Source organism: Poeciliopsis prolifica, unplaced genomic scaffold (assembly GCF_027474105.1).
Source record: "Poeciliopsis prolifica strain line A6 unplaced genomic scaffold, Auburn_PproV2 SCAFFOLD038, whole genome shotgun sequence".
Lineage (NCBI taxonomy): Eukaryota > Metazoa > Chordata > Actinopteri > Cyprinodontiformes > Poeciliidae > Poeciliopsis > Poeciliopsis prolifica.
Genome location: NW_026562413.1, coordinates 1,054,723 through 1,068,983, shown reverse-complemented (window position 1 = coordinate 1,068,983; position 14,261 = coordinate 1,054,723). Strand labels below are relative to the sequence as shown.

Genomic DNA, 14,261 nt, shown 5'->3' with positions numbered 1-14,261 from the left:
TCGGCTGGCATATTTGATATTTCATAATCTCATCACCCCACAGTCTCTATTTCACCTGAATAATCTCCAATGCTAATCTGCTGAACTGATTGAGGATTACGTCTTCTTTTTCCCCAAAGTGTTTCAAAAACACATTTTTCTTGTGAAAATAATAGTCCAATTAAAGAGATTATAGACGATGATGTCGTCAAATGCCATTTCTGGGTTGACTTTAAGAACATTTGCAGCTTGATCTTCGGCCCCAGGGGTCTTTGCATATTCACATTTGTGCACATGCACACACAAACCGTCCGGGGGGAGGAAGTCTGCCAATCCCCTCTGACAGATGACCCCGTCGTTGCCTTTGCAACATCTGCAACTTAGTCCTTGCTGTCATTAAGCCCCAGCCGAGCTTTAAGAAAGAAGCCCTGACGCGGACGATTACAGAGCGACTGAATGAATGTGATGGAGATCAGCGAGTCCAACTCAACGTGTTGAGGGAAAGTTCTTGAGCTTCAGCTGAATCTGTGGGAGGAGCTCTGGCGGGATCCGCAGGGAAAGTTCACACATGAAGGGAGCGGACGTTTGAAATATTAGGCTGTGAATGCAACCAAGCTGAATGGTGTTGAATCTTTGTTTGAACGTTCTCGAATGAAAATGATCCTCTTGAGACCTTTTAAGGACTTCACTTTGAAGATCTCTGTGATTCGGGCGAATGTGACCTTCAGGACTGAGGGCTGAAATACTTCGTGGGAAACGAGCAGACAGAGGCGTTTTTAATCCTCACTGTGGATTGTTTTAAGACGTGAGCCTGGACAGCAAGGTAGGACCAGAAACAATAGAAAAAAACCTCTGGATCTGCAGCCATGCAGGGGTTCGGAACAGGATTAGGGCCACTGCAAAGAAATAATTCAGATTATTTTTTTCTGAATTCAGACTTAAATTGCAGGATTTTGACATTATTTCTTAAAATTCTCATGGTTTTTTTTTTACCAGAATGCTGATTTAAATCTCAGAAGTAAAGTTTCTGAGATTAAAGAATTCTTCAATCTCAGAATACACATTTAAATCGCAGAATTCTGACTTTTCCTCAGAACCTGTTTCTTTTTCTCAGGATGCTGATTTTAATCTCAGAATTAGTCAGAATTCTGAGATTTTTTCATCTCAGAACTTTAGACATTTTTCTCTGAATTCTCACGTTTCTTTCCTCAGAATTCTGACTTTAATCTCAGAAACAAAGTCAGAATTATGAAATTAAAGGATTCTTTAATCACAATATCCACTTTATTGGCAGAATTTTTACTTTAATTTCAGAATTATGACTTTCATCTTCTGAGATTAAAAGTCAGAATTTAGAGAAATAGTAAAAAAAGAAAAAATTTTCTCAGTGGCCCTAATCTGCTTGCATACAAAGTGAGGCGCGGAGATTTGAAAGGTGAAAACGATCTCTGCTCACTAAGCTTCAACTTGCTGCTACCATCTGTTTGAACTCTTTTTACCTTCTTGTTTGTTTTGTCTAATCCGTTCTTCTGTTCGAATCTTAAAAGCATCTCTTCCCCATGGAGCATTCCCCGTCAATGAACTCAACGGTGGTGGATGGAGACGAGCTGGAGGACCACAGGCCCCTCCTGCCACCAAGGATCGTCGCCCCACCTCAAGCCTACTCGCCCCAATGTGGGATCCACCACACAGTCCAGACACCGATCGACCACACCGCATGGCTGGACAGAACCCAGGCCCTGGCTACCACGCCTTTGTACAACGGCCACCTCTACGTCACTGCGACGCCTCGATCCAACAGGAGGAGAGACAAAACCAAGGGCAAAGAGAAACGGCCGCAAAATCCAGGCGTGAAGGAGCGCAATCACCAGAGCAAAACTAAAACTCTGAGCGCAAACAGACTCCAGGAGACGGTGACGTCCTTCACCGACGTGCCCGTGTCCCCCTGCGGATCGCCCTTCAAGGGCCACAGCAGGTCCAACCTGGATCTCAGGGATGTTGACGGTCGAGGGTACCGCAAGCCAGGCAATGTTTCTCTGGAGATGCACGACCGCCAGAGCCTCCCAGAGATCATCATCACCAGCAAGGACGACAACCCCCAACAACAGCAGCACAAACACAAGGCGCTGCAGTATCACCAGCACCCGGGGGAGGCCAAGGGGCCGCTGCCAGGGGCCAGGCGCTTCACCAGGAGCCCCAGTCCTCAGTGTAGCCCCAAACGCAAGGAAGACGCCAAGGACTCGTACTCGCGGACGCACAACATCGGCTGGCGGCTGGTCCGCAGGAGGGCCCTGTTCCTGAGGAGGCAGCGGCTGAATGACTGTGCCCTGGCAGTGGGGCTGTTCGGGGTATTCATGATGGTGATGGAGACGGAGCTTTCCTGGAGCATCTACAGCAAGGTCAGAGGGCAAAGAGTCCTGCAACAAATCACACTGCACAGCTGCACCTTTAATATGTCATCATGATGTTATAAACAACAGAAAAATGCTATTTTATATACATTTACACAAGATTGAAGCCGTTTCCTCATTTTTATATCCCTAAAATATTTGTATTTATCACCATGTACATATATTACATACAAAAAAGTTCAATAAACTCCCAGCTTTATGTTTCATGGAGTTAATTTTAGGGTGCAGAAAACGCATAAAAGATAATTCATGGTAAACACTGCAAAAATACCAAATCTTACAAATAATCTATGACTAGTTTTACGTATTACACTTGAAATACGATTTGCAATTAATGCAAATATATATATAAAGTTCTGAGATGAAGTTGCTTTTATTCAGTTGTTCTGATTTTGTTTCTTGAAATAGATTTAAATAAGCTTCAGATAGAATGTGAATAATTCTCCATGTGCTGCTTCTCCCGCAGAGCTCCATCTACTCGCTGTGTTTCAAGTCAGTCATCAGTTTTTCTACGCTCATCCTGTTCGGCCTCATCGTGGCGTACCACTGCTGTGAGGTGCAGGTGACCCAACTGTTCATTCTTACGTAACCGGAAATGATCCCCAATGTGTCTCTTAAGATCTCTGAAATTAAAGAGTCCAACCGTTTGCCTGGAACATTTAAAACGTTTCTTATCTGTTGGAAAGCTCCTTCTTAAATTGTTTAAAATAAACGTTTCAGAGTTGTGTATGGGAATATGTTTGATCAAACTCAACGCCTCGGCCTCAGAGGAGAGCGTTTTATAACCTGCTTTCTGATTTCTCAATCACTGCTGACCTGGTTTAGCACCGTGAGCAGTGCTGCAGGAAAGCAGGGCAATATTTGAGGACGAAACCGAAAATATTGCCCTGCAATATTTACGGTTGCAGGGCAACTTTAAATAAGGACTAAACCTTATTTAGTCCTTATTGTTTGGAAGTTTAGTTTAGTCCTTATGGAAGGACTAAACCTTAAATATTGTTTTTCTCCCATCTTGAATTAATTTTCTCAGGAAGCTGGAGTTTAATTATATATAAGGTAGATTAATATGGTAAAAATCACCAATTAAATACCCTTCTCCAAACAAGTAAAAATATAAAAAGCAAGATGTCTTTCTCTTGTTATAAGTAAATAAATCTGCTAATGGAATGAACATATTTTGTGTCAATAGTATTATGATTTTTTTTTTTACTAAAAGCAAGCTCCTACATCTTGCTGATAAGTTACTTATCAGTTAGTTTGGTCTTATTTTAAGAGTACTAAGATATTTGCACAAGAAACTAAATTGTTCAGACTTTGTGTTTCTGCAGTGAATGTTGCAGACTGGGGTGTCTTGAGGTGCAAATATTGTAAAAAATCAGCTAAGGAGTAGCATACTTTGAGAAGTGCTCCTCAAATTATTCTAGTTTGTTTTGCACAAACATTTTTAAATAGATAAAACTGATACGTCCCAAATCTGGTAACTGCATTCTTATAAAGACATAGAAGAAGAAAGGAATATGTTTAGTTATGGGGACAACATGGGAAAAAAGTGGATCGTCCTCAGGTTAAATAATGGCCCCAATAGGTTTTATGTGTAGAATAATAGAAACTGCTTCAGAACAACTCTGGGTAAAAACTGGGATATGTTGAATTGATCGATAATTTAAAGTCCCGATTAGTATACTTCCAGGCTAGCAAAATTTATCTAGGACCCACATGCACATACTTGTTGGGATTCATATTCTCTCTGGACTGGGACCAGTAAATTTCAGAAAGAATACTGGCTGCCCAGTAATAAAATAAAAACTATTTACCACTAATCTGACCTTTACATGAATGTTTTGCTGCCATCAATACAAACTAGACATAAAGATTTTGTGTAGACTAAAACTAAATCCAACTCTGGATAGAATTGGAATTGCTTCAGCTTCATAATGTCTTCTCTTCCTTGTGACAGCTCTACGTTCATGACATTGGTGCAGAGGACTGGAGGATAGCCATGACCACCGACCGCTTCGCCCTGATCGTCTTGGAGCTCTTCATAGTGGCCATCCATCCTTATCCGGTGGGAATGCTGGCATACTTCCAGAAGACCAAAGTCCGCACAACCCTGTCTGAGACCGAGCTGGAGATCATGCTGGCTCTGCCCATGTTTCTGAGACTGTACCTGCTGGGTCGGGCCATGATGCTGCACAGCCGCCTCTTCACGGACACGGCCTCCCGAAGCATCGGAGCGCTGAACAAGGTGGGGGTGTAACTCCTCGACAAGCTCTCTGTAATCGGGCCTGACTGAACCGCGCGAATTTGAAAGTCTGACTTGTGTAAATTGAACCAAGAAGACAAATTCAAGACTCAAGTTTAATTTTATACAGAGTACAGGTTGAAAACGACCTGTTTAGGATATGATTTATGAAATTTGGAGTCTGTTTTGGACAATGAGCTGCCCTTCAGTTTTGCACATTTCATCCTCCTCTGTTTATATCTTGTTGTGTCCAGGTGGGCCGAGAGGTCTGTAAAAGTGTGACGCTTGAGGTGTGACTAACAGTTTCACTTTCACGAACCCTCCTGGTTTCAGCCATGTCCCTCACTGACTCCTCTATGTGCCCGCTTTCATTTCCATATCTCAACATGTCCTCCTGGCTAATCCCTCCCTTATAACTGCAGTATAAAAGTGATGAAAATGACGTCTGCATCCCTCCCTCCTCTGCAAAACCAAACCTACTGTCCATGTATCGAGCCAGATTGCAAACAAGTTTTCTTATCCTTCATCTCCTCTGTGTTATGTAAGGATTATCTGACAGGTGCTATTCTAAATAGTCTGGCTAAGTAGTGCTCCTGTGTCAAAATGATGACGTAATGAGTGGATTGTTTTTAATCGCCAGATCCACTTCAACACCCGCTTCGTGGGGAAAACGTTGATGACGACCTATCCTGGCACGGTCCTGATGATTTTCAGTGTTTCTCTGTGGATCGTGGCGGCGTGGGGCCTGCATGTGTGCGAGAGGTATGTGTGTGGAGAGCGTTCCTTTAGGTATTGTCAAGGAGTTTCAAAATGTATAAATAGTTTCCTAACTTTATCAACAACACTGGCTAGAGGACATAAACACGCTGATGTATAGAAGGACTTATGAATGTATTGTAATTTGCATTGGTGAAATAATTTGTCCTCAGTGAAAAGGGGGCCAAAACTGGTAGCAGCCCAGGGGCCACGTTCCTGTAAAGTCCGGTCCTGGGTGGGGTGCATATCGATGCGCCACTATTTAAACGTTTTTTATGACCGCTTGTGGTTTGTAGGAAACGGAAAAATGACTTCAAACCTAACACAGTGAAACACTAGTAAGGCTTGACACCGTGACGTCAGAATGGAGACATTACCAATCGATCCCAGATCAGGCGCACGAGATGATTGCTGATTTTTGGATCACAATTTCTTTGAATAAAATGTCTCAAACATTAATGCATGAAACATTTTAACTTTACAATAATTTTCTGTCTGTATTTATATTTGGGGGTTTTTTTTTGCTTACATAAACTAACATAAATTAGTATTTATTTTTAATTTCTGTTTGCCATTTTTATGTTGAGGCAGCAGGGGGCGATGTCGGCAGCTACTAAAAGTAACTGAAAGACTTGTAATCTATCTTAGTTACTATTAAATCATTTTATTTAATTATTTAAAATCAAATCATCAGTAAAGTAACTACTAATTGCTCATTTTAAGGGGTAATCAGTAGTCAAGTTACTTTTTTAAAGTAACTATGCCATCACTGGGTTGACAGGGGGAAGGAAATTGTCTTGTTTGTCCCTCCAGGCACCACAATTACAGAGACCTCAGCAGCAACTACATGGAGGCCCTGTGGATGGTCTCCGTCACCTTCCTGTCCATCGGTTACGGAGACGTGGTCCCTCACACCTACTGCGGCCGCAGCATCTGCCTCCTCACTGGGATCATGGTGAGACGGAGGCGGGGAGTTCGATCCGCCGTCAAGTCCAGTCCCATCAAACCCTCAATGCTGGTTTCTCAACAGGGGGCGGGATGCACGGTCCTGGTGGTGGCGGTGGTGGCCAGGAAGCTGGAGTTGACCCGAGCTGAGAAGCACGTCCACAACTTCATGATGGACTCTCACATCTCCAAGAGGGTGAATACTAACAATTACAGCTGCAACAGAACTATTATTTTAGTTGTCAAAATTGGCACATTCTACATATTTTTCATTTATCTCTTGAACCTTTTATATGTAATATTCAAACTTTCATCCTCTGAAATGGGCCTGGTGCATTTCTGGGTTTAAACCATTAAATCCGAATGATTCTTGTTGCTGAAGATTTAGAAAATAGAAGTTTTTAAATCTTAACTTGATATGAGCTTCAGGAATCAGACAAGACAAACATTTCTCTGCAGAGAAGAAGAGGAGTCATTGTTTATTTTCCATCAAAAATATCTATTTTAGTTCATGGTAGCCTACTGAAATTGCTCTGAGTATAATTTCAAGTATTTCCAGCGATAGTATGTGAAATTATTTTGATAATATTTTCTTTCATTAAACCGTATCTTTTGAAAGATAGTGTAATAGTGTAAAATCCTTTTGATTTTATGCTATAAAATTGTATTTGTGTGCTGATGTTTTTTTATAAATATAAACTGACTTTCTTGGACTAAATGTAAAAAATATGTTTTTTCCTCTTGTGGAATGATGAAAGGGTATAAAAATTAGTTGGATCAAACATTTGTTTGCTATATAAATTAGGGCTAAAATTTTAAATGAAATAATTTATTTTATTACATTTTTATGCTTGTGTTTTTTTTTTGTAGGTGTAAACTCTGACTGTGTTGAACTGCGAGTGAAAAAATATATTGTTTTCTTTATTGCAATGCAGAAAATGTTGCAGGTTAAAATAATTTTTTACTCTCTACATAAAAATCCCATCTAAATATTAAAATAAACACTCTAATTCCTTTGTTAAAAATTAGAAAATAAAAAATGTTATTGCCTAAAAGACAATAAAATGTGAATTTGAACCAGCAGAAGCTAAAAACTGGCACTTTAGGTTTTCATATTAAGTGCAAAATTTAAGTTTTGGCTTAATTACTGCTCTGGATGTGTTGTTAGGGTTTTTGTTTTAGCATTTTTTGAGTCTGTATATTCCAGCTTTTATCAACTATTATATTAGTGGATGATTATTTCAACAATCGATTCAACAATTCCAAGTAATTGTTTCAGCCCAATTATTAACAAATACGTTTTAGCTTTTTCAACATTTTTAATAAAGCTTGAAATGAAAAATGTTGAAAAAATGTGCAACTGGGGAAAAATGTTTGTGCAGGTTAGTGAGAATCCAACGGAAAGGGATTCAGAAAGACGAAGACGCCAACCTGGAGGATTTATTTACAACCTATTTTCAATATGAAAGTCAATAATAAGTCTAAACGACTTGTGTGGCTCTCAGTAATATATACTGTTTGTTGGTGTTAGTCAGCACATCCCGTAAAAACAGCACTTAGAGGTTATGTGCATAAACGCGCAATAACTCCTCGTGATTTTCTGCGCCCTTTCACCAGATAAAAATTGCAGCAGCAAATGTGCTGAGAGAGACTTGGCTCATCTACAAGCACACTAAGCTGTCAAGAGAAAGAGACCACACCAGAGTCCGCATGCACCAGAGGAAGCTGCTGCTGGCCATCCACCAGTAAGACCACAGGAACCTGCCGCCTTTGGAGTTCGGTTTCCATTTATCATCCGATCCCACAGAGCAGAATCAGTGGCTTATGGGATATCATTTCCAGTATTTTCCATTATTTTTTTTTGTTTCGTTTTTTGTTTCATCTCTATAAACTTAGTATCAGTAAATTCTAAAGCACAAAATTCTGATTTAATTTGGAATTTAAATACATTTCAGTGTTACTCTATTTCCACGACAGAGATTACATGTGTTTGCTGTTTTACCTGCTACATTTCATTTCAAAGTACATTAAGTTTTATTTAAACATCTTTATTTGCTGGTGATTAGTAGACGTGAGCTTGACACAGAAGGTACAACTACAGTTAAACTCTTAAGAAGGAAATCTTTCATTTTGATGGAATTTATGTGGAAATCAGTGATTGATATTTAAATGATTCAACTTTAAAAGAGAACATATTTAACTTGAAGTTACACAATAGCACTGGTTTCTAGTGCAAATATCTTAGAAATAAGATAACACTAACTTACAAGTAACTTTTCAGCAAGAAATAGCAGTTTTTTTTTTCAAAGTTAATAATTCTTTAATGTTGATTTTTATTTTTTTGAAGAAGTTCTCGCTCCACTGGCAGATTATTTTACTTATACCAATCATTTTTTCCTCCTGTTTTCCCTTCAAAATGAGAAAAAATTCAAAATCCTTCGTCTTTTTCCCACCTTCCGATCCTCCAATCATGGAAATAAAATCCCTTGAATCTTGCTGGGGACAAAGTGACAAAACCTAAAAGTATTCAGACATTTTGAATAATTTTTCAAGCGATTCCTCCAGACTTACAGCTGGATTTATGACTGTCTCGCCACCTTCAGGTTACGCAGAGTGAAGATGGAGAAGCGGATCCTTGCGGATCAGGGGAACACGCTCGTTGACCTCTGCAAGGTGAGAGAGGCAAGTGAAAGCATCATGTGCAGTTGCACCTAAAATTATTCAAAAATGTAGGTTTATGAGCAAAATATAGAAGCATTCAAGGTGTTTGCAATAAACAAATCAAACGAAATCCAGTTGGTTCTCTAAACTCAACCCAAAGTGCCTCAAATGCAGACTCAAAATTATGCGGCGTCTTCACTTCTTACGAGAGTTTGCTTTTGCTCTTTTGACCAAGACCTCAGCTTTGTTCAGCAAAGTGGTGGATTTCTTCAGAGGAGATTTCACAGATTACCTGTTTCATATTAGTATAGTATTTTAATCTGACAAACGAGTCTCCTCTAATTCACGGAACATGACTGCTTGAATACGTTTACAGCAAGCACCTGAACAAATGCAAATTTTGCCAATAAACCACATTTTTCTACATTGAAGATCGAATAGTTTTAGCTGCAACCGTAACTCCCTCAAAAACAAATCCTCGATCGAGCGTTGGTGTAATTCCTCCACCAAACTGGCGTGCAGATGCAGAGCCTGATGTACGACATGCTGGCGGAGGTGCAGGGCTGCAGGGGGGAGCTGAACTCGCACATCAGCAGCCTGGTGAAGAACGTGGAGGAGCTGAGGGAGGGCTTCAGGTGCCTGATGCCGCTGCTGTCCAGCACGCTGTCCACGCAGAACTCCTCCATCCGCCACCTGCTGAGGGAGAGGGAGGAGCAGAGCGAGTGTGTGAGCGGAGCAGAGGGGTAGAGGGCGCAGTGGGGAGGAGAAGAACTCGGTTTCAGGAGGTTTCTATTGAAAATTGAGCTATGGCGGCCATGTTGGGGCAGATTTCCTGACTCAGGTGTTGGACAGGTTTGTATTGATGTACATACAACTCTATGTAAAACATTATATGTAGCAGAAATACAGACATATGTAGAAATTTGTCCCAGCTCACTTCTTCTGAAGGCATTTCTCCTGGACTGACACAAAACGTTTCACTGATTTTAAACTAGATTTGCAAACAAACGCGTCTGACGCTTCAAGTTCGACGCGTGTGCACTTTGGTGCGTTCACACCAAACGCGTTTTGAGCATCAGGCGCATCTGGTTTACATTCAAAATCGATGTGGAGCATCGGACGCTTCGGATGCATTCAGGTCGAATGAATGTATTTGAATCAGATAAGTAGCGGACGCCCAAGTTCACATTCGAAATGAATCCGACTCGTGTTGTTCAGACTGTCATGAAAAGATCAGATGCAGTTCGGATTACGTCAAAAATAAATAAATAAATGTGGAATTGGGTCACTTCAGGCTGCAGTGTGAACGCAGCCAAAGTTGAACGTAAACCAGATACGCCTGACGCTCAAAACGTATTTGGTGTGAACGCAACGTTACAGATTTAAAGTTGATCCTAATCAAGTCAAATTTTACAGTTGACCTGATGCAATGTAATTGACACCTTATGGATTATTTTCTTCAGGTTATTTAATTGTTCTTAAGCATCTGCTTTGTTTTGTTTTCTTTTAAGGAACTGTTATTCTGTAAAAACTGCATTTTTCTGACCGTGAAATAAACACTTCATACATTTTAAGTGTTTGGTATTGTGTTAATAGCATGCAACATATTTTACTTTGACAAGATCAAATTTAGATATTTTTATGTCTGTTTAAGTAACATTCTATAAATTTCAGTAGAATGGATTCGCCTTTTTGGATTGTTTCTAAAATTATAAAGCAACACTTTTGTGAATGTTTCCAAAACTGTTCTGATGATTTGTAAAAGACATTGTTCAGTTTTCAGAGCAGCTTTGCTGGAATAAATTTGAAAATCATCTAGCAGTTAATTTGTTGCACAACTTCAAACAGTTGGCTTTACCCAAAATTCAGTCCTTCGGAAAATGAAAAAATATCAGATATTTGCAGAAACTGAAATTGTCAAAATAACAAAACAGATGCAGTGCTTTTAGACCTCAAATAATACAAAGTTCATATTCATTTATAAACAATAATACCGACGTTTTAACTCCAGAACAGTTAAAATTTGGTGGAATAACAGTGCGGTTCACTGCAGTGGTTTAATTTCTTTTAGAGATATTTTTACCATTCAGCCTAAATTTCTGCATTTAAATTATTTCCAATGCCAAAGTTTCAGTAAAGCTGAACTCCTGACACTGTGTAGTCAATACTAGTCACTTTAGATAATAATGATGCTAACTTAGACCAAATTTTAAACAAATAACACTTTAAGGGGTGTTCATAAGACTGACATGACAGCATCATAACTATGGAGTTTTTATGTTTATTGTCATCAGTAGGTCAATGACACTTTTAAGGTACCTTTTTTAAAAGTGTCATAATTACCAAATGACAGTAACTGTCAAACATTCATGTTCATTGCAGCATCGTGTCAGTCTTGTGTACATCCCTCCAAGTGTTTCAAAAAATAGCTTTACCAAATAGAGCTTTATTTTACAGGATATGAATTAATAAATACAGTAAAGTTGGAATGCAGTAAGAACCACACAGGGATTTCTTGCTTTAGCCAAAACAACATTTTATTAAGAGAGACGGGGTTGGAGGGTGGAGTTACAGCAACAACCAATTGGTCAACATGAACAGTGGAAACGTGCGTCCCCTGTCTTCTTCTTCTTCCTCTTGATTCAAGTCGGGACCACAGGTTCCGCCGTTGCAGTCGTCCCGGAGGCAGGAGACGCTAATATCAACCGGTCCAGCCCCTCCTCTCCCCTCCAGCTTCAGGGAGAACAGTTAGTGCTGCTTCCTCCTGAATGAGCACCCTGCCGGAGGAAACGACACGTTAGCCCATCGCTGACAAAAGAGGAGCCTCACAGAGCAGAAATACTGCCGACTGGGCACAGCTATTGTATGGCGTAGAGCTGCAGATCAGGACCAATCCTGGAATATTTCAAAGTCTACAAAGTTACATTTGGTTTGTCCTCAGCTTTCGAAAGGGGGGAGCCATGGTTGGAGCTCAACCCTTCTGCAAACTGAGGTTAATCTGGCACTGGAATGAGATTGGAAAACCACGATGGAGGAAGTCCAGTCACTTAGCAGTGCGGGAAAATGGGGCAAATAATCCTTGGCAAACTCTTCATAGCAATTGAAATTTACACAAAAATGTAAAAATAATTTAGTACAACAGACAATGTTTTTGACAACTCAAGTCTTTGTTATTTTAAAATATGGGGGCTTTGCAAACAGATGTAAAACCAGAGGACCACATAAGAATTTTGAGATATGGTGAAGGATGTCAAATGTGGAAAAAAAAATATATGGTAATGTTTTGAGAAATGTTTTAATCAAAGCTTCACCAAAATGTGCAGAAAGATTAAAGTTTACAAATCAACACCCTACATAAACGCTATTTTACTGAGCACTTACACAGGACTAGCACCGTTTCTAACTTATGGATCTCTAGGTACTTAAATCAGCTGCTTCAGAATCTAAACCACCAAAGAGTTTTAAAACTTTACTAAAAGTGGGTTCTTTAAAGCCTGTGACCTTTGGTATCGTTTCTAAATCTAAAAGAAAACATCCCAGCAGCTTCAAAGCTTTGTTTGCTGGTATCTAGTTTAAGAATCCAAGTGCAACATAAATATTTCAATGCCGGCTCCAATTCTGCCCCTTGTAATTAACGTAAAGACAAGAACTAGTTTGAGACTTGCATACCACATTTTTAATGGAGGTTTGTGTGCAGATTACTGACCCTCTGTGAGACGTGCTTTGCCTCCAGTTGGCTGACACAGGACTGTTGAACAGCCCACACACAGCACGACTGTCTGAGCATGGCTGAACACCGTCGTGATCTTGTAGCATCCTGCAGGAAGAGAAGTACAAAACGCTCGAGTTTTACGAACCCAATTTTAATTGCATCAACAAAAAGATGTGCAAAAAACGCACATACCTGGACATTTGACATCCATAAAGTAAGAGTTGGGACTCTGGACGAGACGCTTCTTTTTGTGCCTCCTCTTCTCCTCCTCAGGGGATGGGTGCAACAAGTCTTTTGCGAGCTAAATTACAAAAGGAGGAAATTAGATAGACGTCACTAAACGTGACCAGCGACATAAAACGAGACAACTTAAAAGCAGGGAGTCAAAAAATCAAAAGTAGCTTTTGTAAAAATGTAAGTTATGAGTGACTCAGTGCATATTGACAGAATTATTTGGCTAAAAATGAGGTCGACATGCATCTGGCTCAGCTTTAGCATCGCTGCGTTGGCCCGCTCGGGCCCACATCTTGGCCTACCTCCCCTACATTAGATAACACTCTACGTATTTATCGCAAATCAATGTTTACATAACTACAAACCGGCGTTTAGGTGACTCTAGACCTTATTATCGAGATTAAACTACGGCAATTATCATCCGGTGCCTGTATTCAGCTTCTTCGATAAACTGGCTCCATGTTTGCGGTGTGCGCGCAGCCATCTTGTCTCACAACGCGCTCGAAATGGGTCTGAAAAATGATTAAAAACCAGCATCTTCGACGGGATTAAACCGGCTCAAAGTGGCACGAAACAAAGCAGTAATTTCTTTTGAAACTGTTCAGCCCTGTACTATGTCTCTAATAATCGATTTGAAGCATAGATGACGGATTTCACCCGCCTCCTGATACTCACTGGCATGTTGGCGAGTAAATAGCCGCTGCCGAAAAGGAGGAATCACCGGAAGCGAGAGGTTCATATTGGTGGTTCGCCTGAGCCCAGCCCGGACATGACGACATTGTAGCGACATGGCGGCCATATTGGTAAGGTCAAAAAACATCTTTTAACAGCTCTTAAATTATTTACTGAAAATTTTGTAAGTAGAATTACAATTCAGAAGAAGTTTTTAGTGGTTATTTAAACTTACCACTCATTGGATCCAGGTATGAAGTTTTTTTATTGATTAAAATAAGGATAATATTAAGAGCATAAGAATTAATAATTTGAGTCGCGTTGTTTTCTTTCCTTTAGATCTCCAGTTACAAGTTCAATTCATCCAAAAACAATAAAAAATACATTGTTATTTATAAAATAACACATACATTTTATTTACAATAGTACTTGGATATTTACTCAAATATTAAAAGTTATTTCAAATTGGACAGGGAATGTGTAAATTCCTCAAATATTCTAATTCTAATGTATTTCATGTGGTATTTGTGCTTGTATTTGAGTTGTGAAAAACTCTCATTACTCAAGCTGTTGTTTAGATACATTTAAAATGTGATTGTCATTCTTGTCTGATTGTTTTGTAATTGATTTCTGTACTGATATTATCCCA

At 39.8% G+C, this 14,261-nt stretch overlaps 2 protein-coding genes and 1 non-coding gene across 4 annotated transcripts; 1 reads left to right on the top strand and 2 right to left on the bottom strand.

The window, feature by feature from the left end:
- Positions 1-405: 405 nt before the first annotated feature.
- Positions 406-10,568, top strand: LOC129374953 (small conductance calcium-activated potassium channel protein 1-like). Of its 2 annotated transcripts, none has more exons than XM_055053665.1 (10): positions 406-802; positions 1,527-2,378; positions 2,857-2,952; positions 4,348-4,635; positions 5,273-5,394; positions 6,202-6,343; positions 6,419-6,529; positions 7,951-8,078; positions 8,937-9,006; positions 9,517-10,568. In XM_055053665.1, the coding sequence occupies exons 2-10, from the start codon at positions 1,539-1,541 to the stop codon at positions 9,739-9,741; spliced, it is 2,022 nt and encodes a 673-aa protein (XP_054909640.1). In that variant the 5' UTR covers positions 406-802; positions 1,527-1,538; the 3' UTR covers positions 9,742-10,568. The 2 variants fall into 2 exon arrangements, with proteins under 2 accessions (XP_054909640.1, XP_054909639.1); XM_055053664.1 differs by having other exon boundaries at positions 8,937-9,015.
- A 945-nt stretch (positions 10,569-11,513) lies between these two features.
- rps27.1 (ribosomal protein S27, isoform 1) lies at positions 11,514-13,709 on the bottom strand. The gene is made up of 4 exons (XM_055054032.1): positions 13,616-13,709; positions 12,899-13,007; positions 12,701-12,811; positions 11,514-11,771 (listed from the first exon to the last, which is right to left on the bottom strand). The coding sequence occupies exons 1-4, from the start codon at positions 13,619-13,621 to the stop codon at positions 11,743-11,745; spliced, it is 255 nt and encodes an 84-aa protein (XP_054910007.1). The 5' UTR covers positions 13,622-13,709; the 3' UTR covers positions 11,514-11,742.
- LOC129375204 (small nucleolar RNA SNORA35) lies at positions 11,924-12,053 on the bottom strand. The gene has a single exon (XR_008607610.1). It is a non-coding gene; the product is annotated as a small nucleolar RNA SNORA35 (small nucleolar RNA).
- Positions 13,710-14,261: the final 552 nt, after the last annotated feature.